Source organism: Rhinatrema bivittatum, chromosome 5 (genome assembly GCF_901001135.1).
Source record: "Rhinatrema bivittatum chromosome 5, aRhiBiv1.1, whole genome shotgun sequence".
In the NCBI taxonomy this organism is placed as follows: Eukaryota; Metazoa; Chordata; class Amphibia; order Gymnophiona; family Rhinatrematidae; genus Rhinatrema; species Rhinatrema bivittatum.
Window position 1 is genome coordinate 31,682,560 of NC_042619.1, and position 20,929 is coordinate 31,703,488.

A 20,929-nucleotide genomic window follows, 5' to 3' on the forward strand; every position below is an offset into this window, starting at 1 on the left:
GGTACAACAGCCTCTATGGCCTGCAGCCGGTCTAGAGTCTGTTGAACCGCCACCCTCTTGAGGTCGGAGCCGCAAGGAGAGAAGAGAAACCTGTCCCGAGGGGGCGGACAAACTCCAAGGCGTAACCGTATTGGATGGTGTCCAGGACCCACTGGTCTGAAGTAACCTTTGCCCACTCCTCGCGAATTGTGTGAGTCGGCCTCCGATGGCGGGCAGGAGGAGTGGGCCGGTCTGGCATCATTGAGCAGATTTGGCGGGGGGGTTCCCCTGCCCCGAGCCCTCCCTCGAGGGCCTCCGCCCTCGAAAGGAGCGCGACCACGGCTGCGGTCTACTCGAAGTTGTGCGAGAACTTGGCTGCCGGTACTGTAGCGCCGCTGCGCCCGAGCCCTGGTTCTGGTGGAAGCAAAGGCTCGGTAAGGTCTCTGCCGATCCTCGGGTAGACGATGCACCGAGTTTTCCCCCAGAGACTTGATGATCTGATCCAGGTCATTTCCGAAGAGGAATTTCCCCCGAAATGGAAGGGACCCCAGGCTCGACTTGGAGGAGGTGTCCGCAGACCAATTCGGAGCCACAGGAGTCTACGAGCCGCCACCACCGACACCATGGACCGGGCCAGGACGCGAAAGAGGTCATACAGAGCATCCGCCCCGTAAGCGATGGCAGATTCCAGGCTGTCGGCCTGAGCGGCTTCATCCGGCGGCAACTGCTGCGACGTTAGGAGCTGCTGGACCCAGAGAAGACTGGCCCTCTGGGTCAAAGAAGTGCACATGACGGCGCGCATCCCCAAGGCGGAAACCTCAAAAACCTTCTTGAGGAACGTCTCCAACTTGCGGTCTTGCGTGTCCCGTAGGGCCGTTCCGCCAGTAACTGGGATCGTAGTCCGCTTAGTCACCGCCGAGACCGCCGAGTCCACCTTTGGGAACGAACGAGATCCAGGAATCCTCCGGCAGCGAGGTACAATTTCTCCATGCCCGGGCGACCTTCAAAGATGCCTCCGGGACGTCCCATCCCCGGTGAGGAGCTGAAGAAACGACTCATGAGCCGGGAAAGCCTTAGCCCTAGGCCTGAGGGCCGCCAGAACTGGGTCCCCTTTTTTGGAGCACGTCGCAACCGCTGTGGCCACAGGTGCCGGGGGATCCGGCGGAGGGTCCAAGATCGAGCTCTTGCAAGGTCTGTTTGTAGTAAGTCCTCCAATTCTTCCTTGTGGAAAATGCGCAGGGCTCGCGGATCGTCGCCTTCGGCCTGCCCCTCCGAATGCGCAGGATCCGGAGGGTCCGAGGGGTCAGGGCCCGAAGGGAAAGCCGCTCCCACCGCAAGCGACTGGGATGGCAAAGCTGAGAATCCTGTGGCCGTCCCAGGTGGAACCAGGGACCCGGGGGCGGGGACCGCGAGTTTGGCGATCTTGGGCGCAGGAGGCCCCGCGGGAGCACCCCCCGGATCCGCCAGGCCTTGTAAATAGGCCGTGTGCATCTTCAGGATGAAGTCCGGTGAAAAAAACGGCAGGCCAGGCGAAGGTGCAGCAGCAGGGTCCCCTTGTGGGAACCGGGCAGACAGGCCCTCCTCGGGGCCCCGGTGCAGGCGGGGGGCTCCCCGAACTGCGTCCTGCTCATCCGGAGCGCGGTCCCGCGCTGAAATCTTCATCCAAAATGGCCGCCGTTCCCCGCCATTGCCGAGAACGTGGCCGGCCCGCGCTTCCCTGGCTGTGGAGAGGGGGGCGCTGGGCGCGAACCCGAGCCGTGCGCAGCGCCTTCCCCGTCGGGGAGGCAGCGTGGGCAGACTCCCTCGTTAGAAAAACGAGTCCCCGCCTCGCCGCAGGTCTCGCAACGAGACCCGCGCGGCATAAGGAGAAAAAAACGCCGCCGGAAGAAGCCTCGGGGGGGGCCGATTCGAAAAAAGCAGCGCGGGGGGGGCCTGAAGTCCGACACAACCCGCCCGAGTGGTCCCCAGGCGCCGGCGGGAAGAACCGCTGCCCGGCGCGCCCAGGCCCGAGGTAGAAGTCGCCGGGCCGAGGGACCGCTGAAAAAATGTGTGCAGGAGCCGGCAGTCCCGGCAAATGCCGAGAACAAGCAGCTGAAAGGCAAATAAAACACACTTACCCCAGATGCAAGTGAAACAAGCTGCAGGAGGAGACAGAACACAGAAAGAGCACGCCTCCTCAAATTAACTGACAGAAAGATTTTCTCTACTAATTTTTTTTTTTTTTTTTTTTGAACAAACTTGATCCAAATTGTTAATATCAAAGGAAAGGACAGGAGAGAGACTCAAAAGAGCAAATAAAACTCAGAACCTGTCACCTTGGGGAAGCACTGATTCCCCAACTCACATCTGCTGGAGTCAGAAAGATACTGAGCTCCAGTAGAGGGTGCGCTGGTACAGGAGGCGGTGCCCTCGAGCTCTGTTCTGACTCCATCTGCTGGACGGGGGACATAACCCACCGTCTGGACTGATCCTGGTACGTACAGGGAAATGTTCTTTATAGCAAGAATTACTTCATAAGAACATAAAAAATTGCCATGCTGGGTCAGAACAAGGGTCCATCAAGCCCAGCATCCTGTTTCCAACAGAGGCCAAACCAGGCCACAAGAACCTGGCAATTATCCAAACACTAAGAAGATCCCATGCTACTGATGCAATTAATAGCAGTGGCTATTCCCTAAGTAAACTTGATCAATAGCCGTTAATGGACTTCTCCTCCAAGAACTTATCCAAACCTTTTTTGAACCCAGCTACACTAACTGCACTAACCACATCCTCTGGCAACAAATTCCAGAGCTTTATTGTGCGTTGAGTGAAAAAGAATTTTCTCCGATTAGTCTTAAATGTGCTACTTGCTAACTTCATGGAATGCGTTGGGGACAGGGGATACTGGTTACTGGATGGAGGGTAAGGGAGGAAAGAGAGCGTGGGGGTAAGCAGAGAGAGGGATAAGGAGGGTACTGGTGCTGGGCAGAGGGTGAGGAGAGAGGGAGCAAAGTAATGCAAGGGTAAGACGGGAGATATGTATTATTCTCACTGGAGAAGGTACAAGGTGCTAACGTCAGTATTCGCACAGGGTGCCAGCTAGCCTAGAGCCAGCCCTGGTCCTCTCTCTGAGTTCCCATCCCAGTGGGAAGAGCCAGGGGCAAGTTCTAAACAGACGGATAGTCTTGGAGCCAGAAGAGACTAACTGCTGAAAATCAGGGATGTGCTGTTATTTTAAAACGACAGGAAAACATCAACAATATCTCTTACATCTTTTTTTGTTTGTTTCCCACCTGAAACAAAAAAATAATGAAATATGGTTTTTGTCACTTTAGCAAGCGCTATTAGCTAAAAACAATGCTCACTGTAAAAAGAATAGCTCATACTTCTGCCCAGCACCAGTACTGAAAACAAAATGAAAAATACTGAAAACAAAATGAAAAAACAAGACAGATGGAAAAATCAAGACACAGTGACTAAAGTAAAATGGAAACGAAATACAATATTCACCCTCCCCCTCCCCAGTCAAAATAAAGCAAAAAATAATAAAGGCAGCACAGAGACATTGGAATATAACCAGAGGACAACGTGGAGCTGTATGCCTTTCCAGTACAGTACCAGTAAGTAGCCGGAGAGCTATGGAGGTACTATCCCAGCATTAAAGCTGACCGGTCTGTGACCTGTAAGAAGTACCAGTGCCAACGTAACTGTGCCATATCATAAGAGGAAAGCCCAGTCTCGATTTTCCAGCCTCCCACCCCAGTGCCTTTGGCAGGAGAAATAAAGATCAGGTTGGAAAAGGCACGAGAAATAAAGATCAGGTTGGAGATAGGAACTCAGAAAAAAAGGACTGAATGCCTAATTCATGCTGATAGAGATCGCCTGGCAATGCTGGAAAAAAAAATAAAAGCCAGAGTAAGTTGCCCCACGCCTCTCCATATGCACTATTACTAAAAGGCAGGCTCGTTCAGCAGATAGGGATTAAATACATAGAATCGGTTGATTAGTTCTATAGTATTTATTTATAGAAAGATATCATTTTTATCTGCAACGTAATAAAGTATAGAAAATAATTACAAATGAAAAGGTTATTCATAATTTTTAAATGAGTTAATTAGTAAACCCAGCCAGAGTTCCTCAATGTGGTAATTAATAATTGATTACACTCGAAATTAAACACAATTTTTCATCAAAATCTAATTAAATATATCTGCGTCTTTTTTGCCCGTTGATTAAAACTGGTTAGTCTAATACAGAGAGGCTCCTTGTTAAATATGTTTGTGTGCAGAGCTGAACAGATTAATTTCACTTTTAATAATTGATAGGTCCTTTAGAAATTGGTAATTACGGTTTCTAATTACGGAGGTTCAACCTGACCATCGTTCCTGGCACGTGGCCATCGCAGCATCTTGGCAGATGATGAAATCTGTTATTTCCAATGCTAAAACGGTCCTGAGCACACACCGGCCATAGCCTATCGGTTCCAAGATTAAAAAGGGGGCTAAACGGCAACGGCTTTAAGTGCCGGCCTTCTTCCCATCTACTTGTACGGCTTTGTGCTTTACAAGTTTACCTTCGCTGCACGCTCAGCCACATTTCCCACCAGGCAGAAAAGACACCTGCCCAAGGATGCCACGTAGCCGGAGGGCGCCATGCTCCTTCCAGGGGGGGGTGATAGGTACAGGGGGGACAGGTTTGAGGTAAGAGAAGGTCATTAGGAGAAAGGAGGAGGTGGGCCCTTTAATTGAGTTCAACTTTGTAGAGGCCCTCACCCCCTCCCTCGCTCACTCCAATGCTGCAGCTTCCAAAAAGGTCTCTCCACCCCTGCATCTTCAGGGCGGGAACACTGCCCTCACATACAAGCATATACACACACACACACACACACACGCACACACACACACACGCACACACACACGCACACACGCACACACACACGCTCCTGTGCCTAGGGGTGTGCCAGAGGCAAAATCCAGCCCTGCCCGAACAAACTGGGTAAAACTGAAGACAAAGTGGAAAAGCAAAACTGCTTAACCTGTAAAAGGTGTCCTCCCATGTCAGCAGCTCACCCAGTCGCACAGACGGGGCTCGTGTGACATCTGCGCACGGACACGAGACCCATTCTGTTTGGCTGCGTTGCGGCGCCCGTCATCGCAAACACTGACCCTAAAGTCACAAGTCTAAATATTTCACCGGCAGGGTAGGGCGACGCGTTCCAAACAGCAGAAACGCAACACACGGCTCATAACATAGCATCGTCTGCTTGGCTACGGCATTCACGGACGGTTTTTGCTGCATATTAGAGATCTGTCCCTTATACTTTCCAAAACTAAAAAAGGACTTCTTATATTCACATCCACTCCCTTAATTCTCCAGTGACTGCACTCTGCATACCATGATCCTCTGCTGACTGAAGTGTGATAGGAAAATGGCTTTCAGGACCGAAAGCTGAAGAGCCCACCCTGCAGCATGTAACTTATCATCCTCACCACCATACTACTCCCCCGTGGGCCCAAACTCATCTCGCTGAGGAATCAGGACCTCATGGGCCCCAGCGAGCGGGAGACCTGTATCTGGGGCTCCCGATTCAGCAGCACTGATGCAGAGGCACATGGTCAGTCGTCCGCAGCTGTAAGGTTTAGCAGCAGCAGCTGGCTGCTTCCAAACAAAATGCACAAGCCTAATTGTGCTGCTTTTTATCACGCATTCACGTGGCTTGCAGCTTAATCAGGATGGAACTCAAAAAGCTAGTTCATATCAGCATATTCTGTTTCTAGGTCCATCAGCAGCCACAAAACAGAAATGGTATTTAAACATCTATAGCAATAATGCACTAGTTTATGCCCTGGGTGGTAGCCCAGAATTGCACATTATATCATGTCCTATCCCAGTTGTATTTTACTAGAAAAAACCATTAGCTTTAGAATTTGAAACAAAAAATAAATTCTATACAGTTATACAACTTTCACAGTGCTACAGAAAATGAGTATCCAGTGAGACAAATCATCATAAGAACATAAGAAACTGCCATGCTGGGTCAGACCAAGGGTCCATCAAGCCCAGCATCCTGTTTCCAACAGAGGCCAAACCAGGCCACAAGAACCTGGCAATTACCCAAACACTAAGAAGATCCCATGCTACTGATGCAATTAATAGAGGTGGCTATTCCCTAAGTAAACTTGATTAATAGCCGTTAATGGACTTCTCCTCCAAGAACTTATCCAAAGCTTTTTTGAACCCAGCTACACTAACTGCACTAACCACATCCTCTGGCAACAAATTCTATAACATATGTATACTACAAACGACAATCCAAATGCAGCATTGAGACACATTCTGATCTCTCTGGGACCATGAAGAAAGTTCAACCCCACCCCCACCAATAGTTTATTCAGATTAAACCATTTCACCAACCACCAGTCAGCAAATGAAGGACGTAAACACTGAGCTGAGACAGCCACGTTCCTTCAGAGCCCCTAAAAACCTGGGCGTATTTCTTGTGGCTGACACTAACAGGCACCGTGAGTGATGCATCCTTACTGTGACGGAAAGCTGGACTGCAAAGTCTCGAGTTGGTCTGATGGGCATGAAATGACGGTGATGCCCAGAAAGCCTGGGCTACCTGATCAGCTCGGTTCTGCTTGGCGGTCCTTCTTGCTACATGTAAAAAGCACAACTTTCTCACACAACGAGAGAAACTGTTCACTAACAGCAGAAGATGCTTTAAAGCCGTTAACACTTGACTGGCAGCTCTTAAAAGCCTTCGGCGTGGCACCGCCCTGTATTTAAAGCAGCACGGAATTTAGGACATCATTTTCAAAAGGTTTTATGCGCATAAATGGCCTTTACGTGTCTAAATGGGATTTTTGGAAATTGCTACTTTTACACCCGCATCTCCTTTGAAAATTCACTCCACAGGACTGAATCATCAAAAGTTTTACACGTGTTAATGGACTTTACATGCATAGATGGGCTTTTGAAAATTGCTACAATATATGCTACTTTTATGTGTGTAAATCCTTCTGAATATGAGCTCCATAATGGAGATAATTCTTAGAACAGCAGTACTAGAACAAGTTCTTTTGGATAATATTTGGCACTTAAAGATGATCTACCGTAAATTGCAGGCTGCCCTTTTTCATTCTGGTTTTGATTTCATTCCAGAGAGCCTCTCCGTGTTCGACATTTTGGCTATCTCTTCCTGCTTAGCTTCTCCCACCATTCCCAACAGAAGTAAAATGGGGCGATGCTGTCCTGGATCCTTATCAGTAGCTGACTGAAGGACAGCGTGAACAAGTTTCACATGGAATCTGGGAAGGAGACCTTTTGAAAACTGGGAGTAGCCAGTGCCACACACACGCCAAAAAAAAAAAAAAGAGTACATTCCTTTACTTCCAGAAAAATGTGAAAATACTTAAAAAATTAAATAAAATACAGCAGGAGGAAAAGAAGAAAGGAGCCCTGGAAACGAGATCTAAAGAGAAGACCATGCGCATCTCATAATGTTATAGAAAGAGTAAGTCGTGGCTGCAGTAGAAGACCTTTACCTAGTCCTGTCGCTTTAACTAATAAAGTTACAAAGCAATACTTGAGGGCAGCGCTCACTCGATTATCACAGAAGCAACACCGTGTGACAAGCGATGAGCTTCACTACTAGAAACAGAGCACAAATAAAGAGCACAATAAATTAAAAAAAAAAAAAAAAGACTCAAAGCAGCAGAGGCTTACCGATAAAATATGCCAGGAGGATCACCAGGGTGAGGGAGATGATAATGGCACTCAGTGCAGCACATTTCCAGTTGCAGTACTTGTAAGGTTTCTTCAGGTTAAAGGCAGGTCTAGAGAAGGTACTCCTGGGTAGGGGCCTGGGTGGAGGGGAATACACAGTGCTGGAAGTCAGGGGGTACCCTGGCGACGTCGTGCAAAAGAGGGGTGAGGTGCCTCCGGGTTTGAAGAGGAAGTGCCTGTGGGAACACAAGAAGGCAGGATCAGCAAGAGAGGGTCGCCGGAAGACTGACCTGGCGAGCGCCAGCCGCTCGGTCAGGGCAACCGCGGCCACATCACGACAGGGTTCGTAAAAAGAAACGGCTGCCATGCAACAAAAGGAGAAGAATTATTAAAAGGTGGAGCAGCAACGAGAAGGGAAACAGAACACATCACACTGCTAAATCTAATGAGAAAGAGAGAGAGAGAGAGAAGGTTAGCATTGACAAGGGAAACCTTCAAACGAAAGCAGACGCTACAGTGAAATGCGACATCTTGGGCACAACCTGGAAAGAGCCGCCCATCCTATACTTACTGATTTGTACCATCCTCTCTGAATTGCTATTTTAGGATGTGTATGTCCGTCTCTTGTAAACAGAAGGCAGATGTTGTTCATTAACACTGTAAAGAGGTCTCAGGCTTATTGATACAATCACTGCCGGAATGCATGTGCATTCATTATGTTGTGTCTCAGACATTGTTATCGGCTTTTGACTGTAACATACTACTCATACAAGAGTAGCTTGTCTGCCGCGAGTTGGCCCTCCAGGGGCATTTTATGAAGATGAGACTCTGACTGCACATATCCAGCTGCAGGATAGGATGCAGGGCCTATTTGTGCTGTCTGGTAAATCATCAGGCTTCTGCTCTCTCAGTTAACAGAATGGGACAATGTCTTATTGGAACCTACCGTTTCTTTCCCTTCTCACCACATCTGGATGCAGGTTGTGGCAGCTTTCATTAAGCAAACAGGAAGTGTCCAAGGGCTTTTAGATTACGTACATCCTTTCATCAGATGTGACCACTGATCACACCTGAAGAAGGACCTACATCAGGGCTTCCCAATCCCGTGCTGGCGATCGACAGACAGTGGGGTTAAAATTGGTTGGATTAAAATCCAAAGCCAGTTGGGTTAAAATTCATCTGGCTGTGGAGTCACCAGGGTAGGCTTAGGAAGCCCTGAACCTGTATGATCTCAAATGCTCATGAACAACGTTTCAGGGGAATTCTCGTGTTGGCTCACAACCTATAGAGAGGGTAATTTTTAGTGGCCCACATGGGACTCCAGTCTGTGTGTGGAACATACGTGAAGATTTTATCCCAAATTTTCAAAGTGGACTTATACACATACGTCCACGCTGAGAATTCGCAAGTGTGTGGGGAAGTAGTGGCAGCCTGCACGCATGCATTCTTACCTGCTCAGATGTGTTATGTGTGCAGGAGCAGATTTAAGCAATAGGCAGCACAGGCATGTGCCTATGCTGCCAAATTCAGAAGGCACCCAAAATCTGGGACTCCGCCTGCTGCTCTTTGATTTCCGGGAGCAAAGCCCCCTATCCCCAGTCCTCTGCCTGAGGGCACCGTAATCATTGTGTGTGTGTGTCTAAATGTACGTGCATCAGAAGCATGCACATAAATGGTTTCCCTGCCCCCAACTCTGTGGCCCCTCACTTTCACCCACTTCTTTACAGAGTGGTTGAAAGTACCTACGGAATCTCTTTTGCACGGACTTTTACATGCACCCCCTTAACCCCATGGGCTGTTTTCAAATGTTCATTTACTCGCATAAGACCAGGTTTTTAAGTTTGTAAATAGCTGTGAAAATTTCTCCCAGAGAATCCAGCTTTTGCCCATATTAATGTGGCTCATGGTATCTTCGTACAAGGTGGTTAGTAACTATCTGCTGAAACATGCAGTTAAGTGGCAGGGTAAAATAAAGGAGGAGATTGGATATAGAAAACTCAGGTGCTATGGCCCAGAACCAGACAACACTCACACATAACTAGGGGAATGGACAAGCAGGGTTGCTGCCCGCAGCACAAAGCCCCATGGGAGATGGAAAGAACGATTGAAATGCAAGTGTGGACTGGCAGCAGATGATGAAGATCCAGAAAGAGTGCAGATCTTCTCCTACCACTCAGGTTGGAGGGCAGAGGGAAAGAGGACGGGGATCAGACTGGAGGGAGTGGAAAGAGAGAGGCATTGGGGGATCATGGAATGGGGGAGAATGCACTTGTTTGTCCCAAATGCTAAAATTCCTACTTACTGCTAAGCACATATGGAACTTGTTGCCACAAAACAACGTTTAACTGTGCAAAGATGCTTTAAAATAGCAAAACTAGGTAATTTGTTGTTTGCTTGTTTTTTAACTGATTCAGGCAGCAATTAGTGGAAGGAAAATTATTGGTACAATCCATGTTTTTTTTTTTAATTGCTCCTGCATCTTAGCCATATCTGGTAAATCAGAGTGACTTTTCACTTATTTCATCAGATGCCTGGACTAGTAAGTTCAAGAACAAGTCACCTGCCTGACTATAGCTTACTATTGGAAATCCGCACCTGGTCTGGATCATTGGATAAATATATTGGCAGAGGTCACATCCGTGGAATGAATAACGTATCTTTTGAAAGAGAATCATGAACCTCATTAGGCTTGGCAGAGGGTTACTGTTTAATTCTACCTGGGGTCACCATATGGGGTAGACTACCCCCTTATGAGCATAATTGTTTTTGTGTATTTGCTGAATTGTTTCTTTATGTATGTGCATGTTTACTTATCCTTCATATATAAGAAGTCACATTCAAGCATTCCTCTGACATTAAATAAAAAACAAAGAACTCCTTTTCAGAAATTCAATGCTGCTTCTCCAATCCATTCCAGCAGCCAACTTGCCTATCTCTGGGTCACACACGCAACTGAGAGACAACGCTTGAAATCTTTGCAGAAAATTTTCAGAGTCCCGACTTACTATCTTACAGAATTTCCCATGGGTTATCGGTGATTTTGTGCACAATTTGGGGCAGATTTTTAAAGTTAAGCGTGCGGGGTACATTCGTGCGCGCTACCCAGCGCACGAATGTACACCCGATTTTATAACATGCGCGCGTTTGTGCACCTTGCATGCGCCGAGCCCTAGGGGACCCCTGATGGCTTTCCCCGTTCCCTCCAAGGTCACTCCAATTCGGAGTGGCCTCGGAGGGAACTTTTTTTCGCCTCCCCCCTCATCTTTCCCTCCCTTCCCCTATATAACCCACCCCCCAGCCCTACCTAAATCCCCCCACTTTATTTCGGCGAGTTACGCCTGCCTGAGGCAGGCGTAACTTGCGCGCACCGGCCAGCTGCCGGCACGCGAACCCCCGGCACGGCCGCTGTGCTGGAGGACTCAGGAACGCCCCCGGCCCACCGCCACGCCCCCGGACCGCCCATTTTTGAAAGCCCCTGGGACATACGAGTGTCCCGTGGCTTGCGCGTGCCACCGAGCCTATGCAAGATAGGCTCAGCGTGCGCAGGGGTAGGTTTTCGGGGGTTACGCACGTAACCCTTTGAAAATCTACCCCTTTTTGTACAGATACAATGAGCTCCATAGAAAAACTGCACAGGCTCTGTGGTCCGCCCGAAAAAGAACACTATACTCACTGCGGTGCAGTTATCATTTTTGCAAAACCAGTGAGCGAAGACGTTTTCGTAAAATTCAAAATTAAAGAGCTGTTTTGCATACTTTTGCATCACAGCCACTCAATTTTAAATTTAAATGAACTTTCATGCTTAATGGAATGCATGAGAAAGTTTACTATTTGTAAAGTGGCAAACTTGCAAATATATTCATAAATGAGGCTTCTTGCAAAAAAAAAAAAAAACCCCCCAAAACACTAAAGTCCCAATATATTGGAGATTTATGCATGTCAGAACTTTTTTTGTGCGTTATTTCACACAAAGCCCCATTTGCGAAAAAAATTAGCAAGTTAGTACATAGGCTTTACAGGTGAGAGGCAGATACCTAAAGGACAATCAATCTGCCATCTTGTCAGTTTTCTAAGGTTTTTATTGTTAATTAATGGAATTAATACCACAATGGCAAAGAAACCCAATGAAATGCCATGGACAAACATATTAACTGTATTTCGTTAATATGTGTAAGATGCTGTATTCTGCACTGGAAACTTGGTTGATAACTACTATCCAAGCAGGAGAAAACATTATTTGCCATTTCAAAAGTGACATTAGCAAGTGCAGACATGCAAAATGTACAGAAACGTTAATGAGTGCATAAGTGTGTCACATACCCATCGCTGTAAGCACCGTCATGGCGGGAGGAGGTGAGAATGTCCATCTCAATGAGGTTGTCCTGCAATGTCTCTAGGAATGTCTGCTTTGCTATGTTTCTACATACAGATGGAAACATGAATGGAGCCAGTGAGTCATGCATCAATGGAGTGTGATTTTCAAAATACAGAACTGTCTTCGTGTTACTGGGTGTGGAATTAAAATGACGCACTATATATATATATTTATATATCTAAATATCATATCCACATACATATATAGCATTTACAAAGAGGCAGCTTGCACATACTTTCATAAAAGGGTGCACAGAGAATGCAGTTTGCTTAAATGCTGTGGGAACTCCCTGGCTGCTTCTGTGTTAAGTTGCCACACTTTGCATAAAGTTAGCTCCACCGCCCAGGAAGGTGAGGATATAAAGGATATAGTAGTGCAATCGTCCTAAAGAAGACAAAACTTATTGTACCTGAAAAAAAATGTTATCAACCACCTTGAGCTAAACTTGGAAATGTGGCCTAGAAATACAAATGTATATTATAAATTATATAAAACTAATGAATGAAAAAAATACTCTTTAACCTTATTAACATCAAATACCCCAATGTATATGCAGGCTGCATCAAGAGAATAGAATATATCACCTAATGTCATCAGTTTCATTTCCCCCCATTATCTCAAACATGAATTTTGTACACGCTGCACTGAACAGTGTTTTGTTAATAACTAAATATTATTTTGCCTTTTTCCAGTTTATTTTACTGCTATTATTATTTTGGTATAGCACTGATGGGGTATCATTTCAACCTCTGTTATCAAGCCCAGACCCATCTCCTCTACTACTGTGTGCAGTAACTGCTACTGAAAGCCTGCTCTGGCATGAATCTCCAAGAACCCAAATTACAAAGCAATTAACATTTTTAAAAGTTAAGTTTGCACAGTACAAATATTATATTGTGAGGACAATTTTCAAAGACCTTTACCTGGTAAATAGTGATTTTCCTCAAGTAAATTGGCCTGTTTCAAAATTGCCTTCCTTAGAATGGCTTAAAATTCCATGCAGGGTTCACAATGCCACATTAAAGGGGTGCTCTCAGTGTGCATTAAAGGCCTGATTTTCAAAAGCATGGGTTTTACACATGTAAATACACTTTACCTGTGTAAGTGGGCTTTTGAAAATCGCAACAATATATGCTAGTGAAATGTCTTAATGTGGGTAAAAAGCTTTTGAAAATTGTGACTACAGTAAGCAATATCAACAAGGTTCCTGCCCGCATGAGCTTATCATGTGTTGGAGCCTTACAATGTGGACCGAGCTATGTCTGGATCTGAGTGATGTGTTTTAGATTTGTCAAAAAGGGGTTTTCAACCCTGCAGAGACTGCAAGCCGGAGCAGCCAAGGTGAAGGAATATAAAAATACATTGAAAACCCATATGTGCTCTCCTATGAATGAAAAATGTTCTGCAAGAACTAGCATCCAGCACTCACAGTGTTACATTGGGAAAAGGGCGGTACTGTTTAGCCTGCCCATAGAACATCACTACATAATCAGTAGAGGAGGAAGCCAAAAGAATGCCTGGAGACCATTTAAGGCAGAAAAGGTGCAAATTGGCTAGCTCTGACTGTGTGTGAGGGGCGGGGACTGCCAGGAGTTGGAGCCAGGAAGAAAGACTGCATCTGGCAGCCCTGCAATCAGTTCTTCTCCTGAAGAGCTAATTATCTAGAGGGAGAGACAAAAGACAGCTGTTCTTGCTTCATAACTGAGCTACATATAAAATCCCAGCAAGGGACAGAGAGCCAGGAGCTGAGAGACTTACTTTCCAGAGATATCCAGGTCCAGCTTTTCAGCCGAAGTCAAGCATAAGCCCTTGCTGGAAGGTACAGACACACGAGATAGGGCTGGAACAGAGAAGCTGAAGGACTGTGGTCTTTCTGTAAGAGACTGAAACCAGGCCAACTTTCTGTGGATCTATTCCCCTCCCCCTCTTTTTGAGTACTCAGGAGTAAAGACAGTTTTTAAAAGCTGTGTACTTCTCTGTTTCCCCCCAACCTTTCTCCATTAGCTTTCCTTATTTTTTTTTACTATCCATATGAGTATGTTGGTTGTCCTGGCCAACAGGCTACACCCAGAGCTATTTCTGCATTACTTGATTTAAAATATGAAAGCTGCAAGTTTATATTATACTTCACTACTGTACTTTTCTCATTTAATGTTCTTACACAATACTAGTAAAAGGGTTAATTACTGTTTTATTCTAGTGTGATGATTTTATCTGGTCTGTGGTGCCACAAGTGAGAGATGTTTGGGAAGGCATAGAATTGTGGTATCGGAGTGACCGGGACCCTGGCTCATCCCCCACTCAAGTCTATGAACCCGAAGATAAATCATATTAGTAAATATAATTTTGCATGTGGTACTCCCCACCCCAAGCATAAGGGTAATTCATAGTCCAGACCAAGGGGAGCCACACTATGATAATATGTTACATTTACATGCATTAACTGCTTTGAAAATTACCTCCTTAAGTTGAGGGAGTAAAGAACTCATCCAAAATGGCATTTTTAAATCTGAGTGAGTAATTTTTTCCTCTTTACCATTCCTGCAGAAAAAGAAGGTGCAAAGTCCATGAGGACTTTTGTCACCAGACACCCACTCAAGTGAGTTTTCACCCCCCAAAAAAATATTATATGTGTGGTTTTCTTTGAAATTGCTGATCGGGCCTGCAGGTACAAAAGCAGCATGTGTACTTTGCATTCAAGTAGACTTACTGAAAATGGCTGCGGATTAGGGCAATTTTCAAAAGCCATGTACTTGAGCAAACAGGCTGTCTGAAAGTTGCATGCCCTTTTTCCAGGTTAAAGTACACATAGGGATCAACAAATGTGCTTTTACCTGTGGGACAAGTAGGCAGGCTCAAAGGCGGGGTTAGGTTGAGAGCGGCAACAACGCGTGTAGTTTTGTATTTGGAAAAAAAAAAGGCACTTTGTTTTCCTGGGAAAACATATCTGCAGAAAAAGCAGATGCAAATCTCTGTGGCTACTTTTTCCCTAGGCAGTTTTCAAAGGGAAAATACATGCATACTTTCTCTTGAGAACTGTTGTATGGCTATATGTGTATGTCGGTGAGTTCATGATGTGCATAGGATGAGAGCGTACTTTTTGACTTGGCTATAGCTGCCAAATTGCCTGACTACAGCTCTGCTGTCAAAAACAAAGGAGACAGAATACTAAGTTACCTGGTGTTCTATAATCGCAAATTACTCAAGAAACTGATCTGATATTTTCTTGACTGATTTAAAAAAATGAATCCCTCATGCAAACAGGAAAATGCAGGACTGACCATAAAAACATTTGAATATAAATTTGTCGTTTGAAATGTCATGAAACTTAGCTCTTCAAAGTACATGTCCATGTGTCTTAATCTGAGAAACAGCTAAGTGTTAGGATTCCGCCCACTACGCAGCCTTATCCTACCTTCATGGTGCCTCCCCACCAGCAGAGACTCTCCGTGTGCCTCATCACTAGTCTTGCCAAGCTCCTCTTCACTGCCCTTGCCATGCCCAAGTCATGGGACTATGAAAACCTGCCTTACCATACTAAACTTGTCTTCTCTTAGTGTAACTTCTGGCTCCATGACCTGACCCTTGTTCTTGTCTTGTGGCTTATGGGCCTTCTTTCTGCCTTGCCTTGAAGCCCTCAGGCTTATTCTTCCTTGTTTCCTGTCTTGAGGCCGTGTGGCCTGTTCTCTCTTGTATCCTGCCTTGAGGCCTTTGGGCCTATTCTGTCTATTCCAAGCCTTGCTGCCTTCGGGCTTCTGTGCTTCCCTTGTCTGCCTTATCTACATCAAGCCCTAGTCTGTATTATTGGTCGTGTCCTGTCTGTTTCTGTATCCTGTCCAACCCTGCCTGTATCACTCTTGTTTTTGCCTTGTCTAGTTCCAGTTCCTGCTTCGTATCCAGCCTTGCCTTAGCCTGCCAGCCAATCATGCTTGCCAGCCTGATTTCAGCCTTGCCCTGCCGGCCAGCCTTGTCTCCAGCCTTGCCGTGCCTAGCCGTGTTCCAGATTGTGAGGACTCGCCAATATAAGGTACTGCTGCCGCAGAGACCTACTGGCCTGAGAACCCAAGGGCTCAACCTGAGGGAGAGGGGTTGGCTAGGCGGAAGACCAGCCCTTGTCTTGTCCAGAGTTCTGCCTTGCAGTCCTGTGCCGTTCCCCAGGTGGTTTTCCCCATAACACTAACTAGCAAGACCTGTGGCCCAGAGAAGCATGGAAGAGTGCTTGTAAAAACATAAAAAGTGCTATGTTGGATAGGACCAAGGGTCCATCAAGCCCAGCTGATAGTGACCAATCTGGGTCACTGCTGCGATCCCTATGTCTGCCTAACTAAAATATATTCATAGACTTATCCTCCAGAAACTTGTCAAAACCTTTTTTAAACACAGATATGCTCTTAACTTTGACCACATTCTCCAGCAACAATTCCACAGCTTAATTATGGGGTAGATTTTAAAAAAGGGCGCACTCGCGTACTTTTGTAGGCGGCTACGCGCGTATCTACTAAAATCCAGCGTACTTTTATTTGCGCCTGATGCGCCTACAAAAGTACGCGAGTGCGCCCTTTTTTAAAATCTACCCCATAATTAAGCTGTGGAATTGTTGCTGGAGAATGTGGTCAAAGTTAAGAGCATATCTGTGTTTAAAAAAGGTTTTGACAAGTTTCTGGAGGATAAGTCTATGAATATATTTTAGTTAGGCAGACATAGGGATCGCAGCAGTGACCCAGATTGGTCACTATCAGCTGGGCTTGATGGACCCTTGGTCCTATCCAACATAGCACTTTTTATGTTTTTACAAGCACTCTTCCATGCTTCTCTGGGCCACAGGTCTTGCTAAAATCCTGAATCGGCGCGCGCAAGGCTACCGATTTCGTGTAGCCGGTGCGCGCCGAGCAAGCCTACCTTCGTTCCCTCCGAGGCCGCTCCGAAATCGGAGCGGCCTCGGAGGGAATTCGCTATCGCCCTCCCCTCCCCTTCCCCTCCCTTCCTCTACCTAACCCACCTTGTCCCCTCTCATCGCTGTTAATCGATTTAGATATACTTCTACTCTCTGCTCCTTCACTCCTCACTCTCTTCCACCCTCCAAGATTCCGGTAACCCTTGTTCATTTAACTCACCTCCTCTCTTATCTCTATCAGTAGCCCCCTAGCTACTGTTTTTTGTTTTTGTTTTTATTTATACTGCTCTATGAGTTTTGTTAGCTAATTTGTTTACATTACAATGTTTATTTTGATCTAGTTTACCCTTTTCCAAGTTCCACAACCTTGTTCTATGTAATGCCTATTGGCAAAAATTTATGTTCAGTTTCAATGTAAACCGATGTGATTTGTATTTCATACAGGAACACCGGTATATAAAAATCTAAAAATAAATAAATAAATTATTTAACTTAATATGTATTTCCCTTGTTCGATGTAAACCGATATGATATGACATGTGTCATGAATGTCGGTATAGAAAAGCATTAAATAAATAAAATAAATCGTGGATAATATGTTGAAATTCTCTGCTCAATGTGCAGCAGTGGCCAAGAAAGCAAATAGAATGCTAGGAATTATTAGGAAAGGAATGGAGAATAAAAAAGAGAATATCACAATGCCTCTATACTGCTCCATGGTGCGATTGTACCTTGAGTATTGTGTGTAATTCTGGTCACTTCATCTCAAAAAACATGTAACAGAATTAGGGGTAGATTTTAAAAAACCTACGCGCTTAAATCAGATTACGCGCGCCAGGCCTATTTTAGAAAGGCCCGGTGACGCGCATAAAGCCCTGGGACACGTCTAAGTCCCGGGGCTTCGAAAAAGGAGCGGGAAGGGGTGGGGAGGTCCAGGGGCTGGGCAGCGGCCATTTGCCGCTGTGTTGGAGGATCGCGTGCCGACAGGCTGCCGGCACGCTCAACCTGCAACTGCCTGGATGCAAGCACAACAGGTAAAATAAAGGTCAGGGAGGGTTTAGGATAGGGCTAGGGGGCGGTTAGCGGAAGGGGAAGGGAGGTTAGGTTAGGGGGAAGGCTGCGGGTGTCAGCGTGCGCAATTTGCACAATTGTGCACCCCCTTGTGCGCCGACCCTCGATTTTATAACATGCGTGCACATGTTATAAAATCAGGCATTCATGTGAGCGGCCGGGTAGCACGCGCACATGGACGCCTGCGCGCAAGTTCTTAAAATCTACCCTTTAGAAAAGGTACAGAGAATGGTGACCACAATGATAAGAATGATTCTCCTATGAGGAAAGGCTAAAGAAGTTATGGCTCTTCAGCTTGGAGAAGAGATGGCTGAGGGGAGATATTATAGAGGTTTATAAAATAATGAGTAGAATGGAACAAGTAAACGTTAATCGGTTGTTTACTCTTTTAAAGAGTACAAAGACTAGGGGTCACACAATGGTGATACATTTAAAACTAATAAGGGGAAATATTAAGCTCTTTGATTTGTTGCCAGAGGATGTGGTGAAAGCTGCATTTAAAAAAGGTTTGGAAATGTTCCTGGAGGAAAAGTTCATACACCATTATTAAGGTGGATTTGGGAAATCCACTGCTTGTTCCTGGATAAGTAGCATGGAATCTATCGATCTTTTGAAATCCTGCCAGATACTTGTAACCTGGATAGGCCACTACTGAAAACAGGATACTGGGCTTGATGGGCTTTTGGTCTAACCAGTATGGCAAATCTTATATTCTTATGTTTTCAGTTATGATTCCTTTTTTGCTTTCATACCCAAGTTCCCTTTCCTTTTTGCCCTAAGACATTTTATTTCCTCCATATCCATTTAAAAGAAAAAAAAAATTGGAGTTGTGGAAATGAATGCTATGGCAGTACTGGAAGTCACGAATGCAGATGGTGGAGGTCCAGACAACAAGAGAATTCAAGGAAGCATGGTATAAGGACTGAGAATCAATGGATCCTGGAAGTGAGAGTAAAGGCCGAGAATGTGCAGGCTCAGTGATACTGCATCAGAAATGGGTAGACTAGATGAACCTTATAGTCCTTATCTGCAGCCATTCTCTAAATTTCTGTTTCTTTTAATAAATAGTCTACCTGTAAATATTGCATACCCCTAGGACAAGGGCTGGCAAATATTGTGACTGGAAGGCAACATTATGATATGGATATTACAGGACTGGCTGGACTCCATTACACATTTTCTCTTTCCCCTCTCAAACCAGACCTGCTCACAAACTCTCTATCCTCTCAAATCAGATCCCACTACACTATCTCTCTCATCTGCCCTCCTTCTTCAAACTAGGCACCAAAATAGTCCCTCTCTCATCATGTCAGCTGTGCTGGGTCAAAACAGTGAGTCTAGCTGCTGTGCTATCATCTTTTCTGAACTTCCCAAGTCTGCTGCTGTGTCGCCCAGAATAGGCGATGTCGATTCTACGTTGACATACATCTTGCTCTCTCTGCTAACTGATGATCTGGGTCTTTACTACCACTACCGGTACTGCAGCTTGATTCCTGACCCCTGCAGTCTCTCCCATTTTACTTGTAACACACTGCGTATTCTTCACCCTCGCAACACCCACTTGGCCCTGAGTCCATCCAGCTTTGCTTCCTCTCTTTGCCATGCTTATTTGGGGCTCTCTCCCGCACATTCTCCCCCCATCCAATTGGTGACTCCAGGGGTGCAGCGCCCTTCTGTGACAAGAGAGAAATCGGTTTTTATAGGGTAAGATGATGGAGCTCACACGCTGGACAAAAAGCTGGCCCACTTGTCAGGCATGGGCTGGTCTCGAACCGGTGCCCCAGGAGTTCCATGGCACCACTCATCCAGGAGATATTCTCCCTCCCGGGGACTGCATTTCAGCCAGATCTCTACTGACCGTGCAGGTGCTGCTTGTGCCGGTGCTTCCCTGCCCTGACTGCCCCACCTCAGGCTGTGTGCCTTGCTGGTTCACTCATTGCCTGCATTCTTTTGTTTCTTGGTTCCACTCTTTCATGTTCCTGGTTCTTGTTTGCCCATGTTACTTCCATGTTCCTGAATCTTGGCTCCAGTCCTTGTCTGCTGTGAGTTCCTGGTGCCTGGATTTCTTGGCCTGTGTATTTCCTGACCTGCCCTTGCCTTACTTGAGCTGCCATTGTGCCTTGCTGTTAAGGTACAGTGAGGATAAACTAACTTTGTTCAGCCTCTTTTTCTTCCCAGTCTATATCTGGCAGGCATTTACAGCAGTGAGAGCTTCAGGGATCTCCAGTTTATGGGGGCTGCCCCCATCTCAACCTGGGGTTTCCCTGACACCCAAGGACCTTAGTTTGCTCAATTCTGCCCTAGAGGATGCAGACACAAAAAGCTTATCAGGAACCTTTTCTGTTGGAGCTGCACATTCACTGCTCCAGTACTGCGGAATTGCTTTTTGCAATAAAGGAATATTGAGTATCTGTCTCCACTTTGAAAGAAACGACTAATGTGGATCCAAGGAGTGACCAAAAAGATTATATTTCAATGCTGTTTTTTTAAGTTTCTATTGTCAGAGGAAGGATGAGGCAGGCTGCAGCAGCAGCCCAAGGATTCTGGACTAATTCCCTAAAGGAGTCCTATACAAAAACCAGGAAACTACAGGTGAATTATTGGTACTAAACCATTCCCAGCTTAATGTTGTCGGTGCCAGACATCAATTACAGTGCCTAGTTCTAAGGTCATTACTAGATAGGAGAACGTAGCAGAAGAGCCAGGGATACGAACTGAGGGGAGAAGAAGTGACCTTTTGTTGCTCCAGGCCCACAGATTCAATGAGAAGCCAGAAGTAAGGATTCCCTGGACATACCCATCTCGACAACAAATATCTGACCCTCACAGAACCCCAGAAAGAGCATAAAGTTGAAGAGGATGGAATGATGGAAGACGGGAGTTGAAGACAGGTTCCTAAG

At 46.0% G+C, this 20,929-nt stretch overlaps 1 protein-coding gene across 1 annotated transcript in view; it reads right to left on the reverse strand.

Annotated features, from left to right (window-relative positions):
- TENM4 (teneurin transmembrane protein 4) overlaps positions 1 to 20,929 on the reverse strand; it is a 954,015-nt gene that overhangs the window by 542,322 nt on the left and 390,764 nt on the right. The window contains exons 5-6 of the mRNA XM_029602209.1: positions 12,010 to 12,108; positions 7,690 to 7,925 (exon numbers count right to left, since the gene is read on the reverse strand). Of these exons, the coding sequence (XP_029458069.1) occupies positions 7,690 to 7,925; positions 12,010 to 12,108 (335 nt within the window). The remainder of the gene's footprint in view (positions 1 to 7,689; positions 7,926 to 12,009; positions 12,109 to 20,929) is intronic.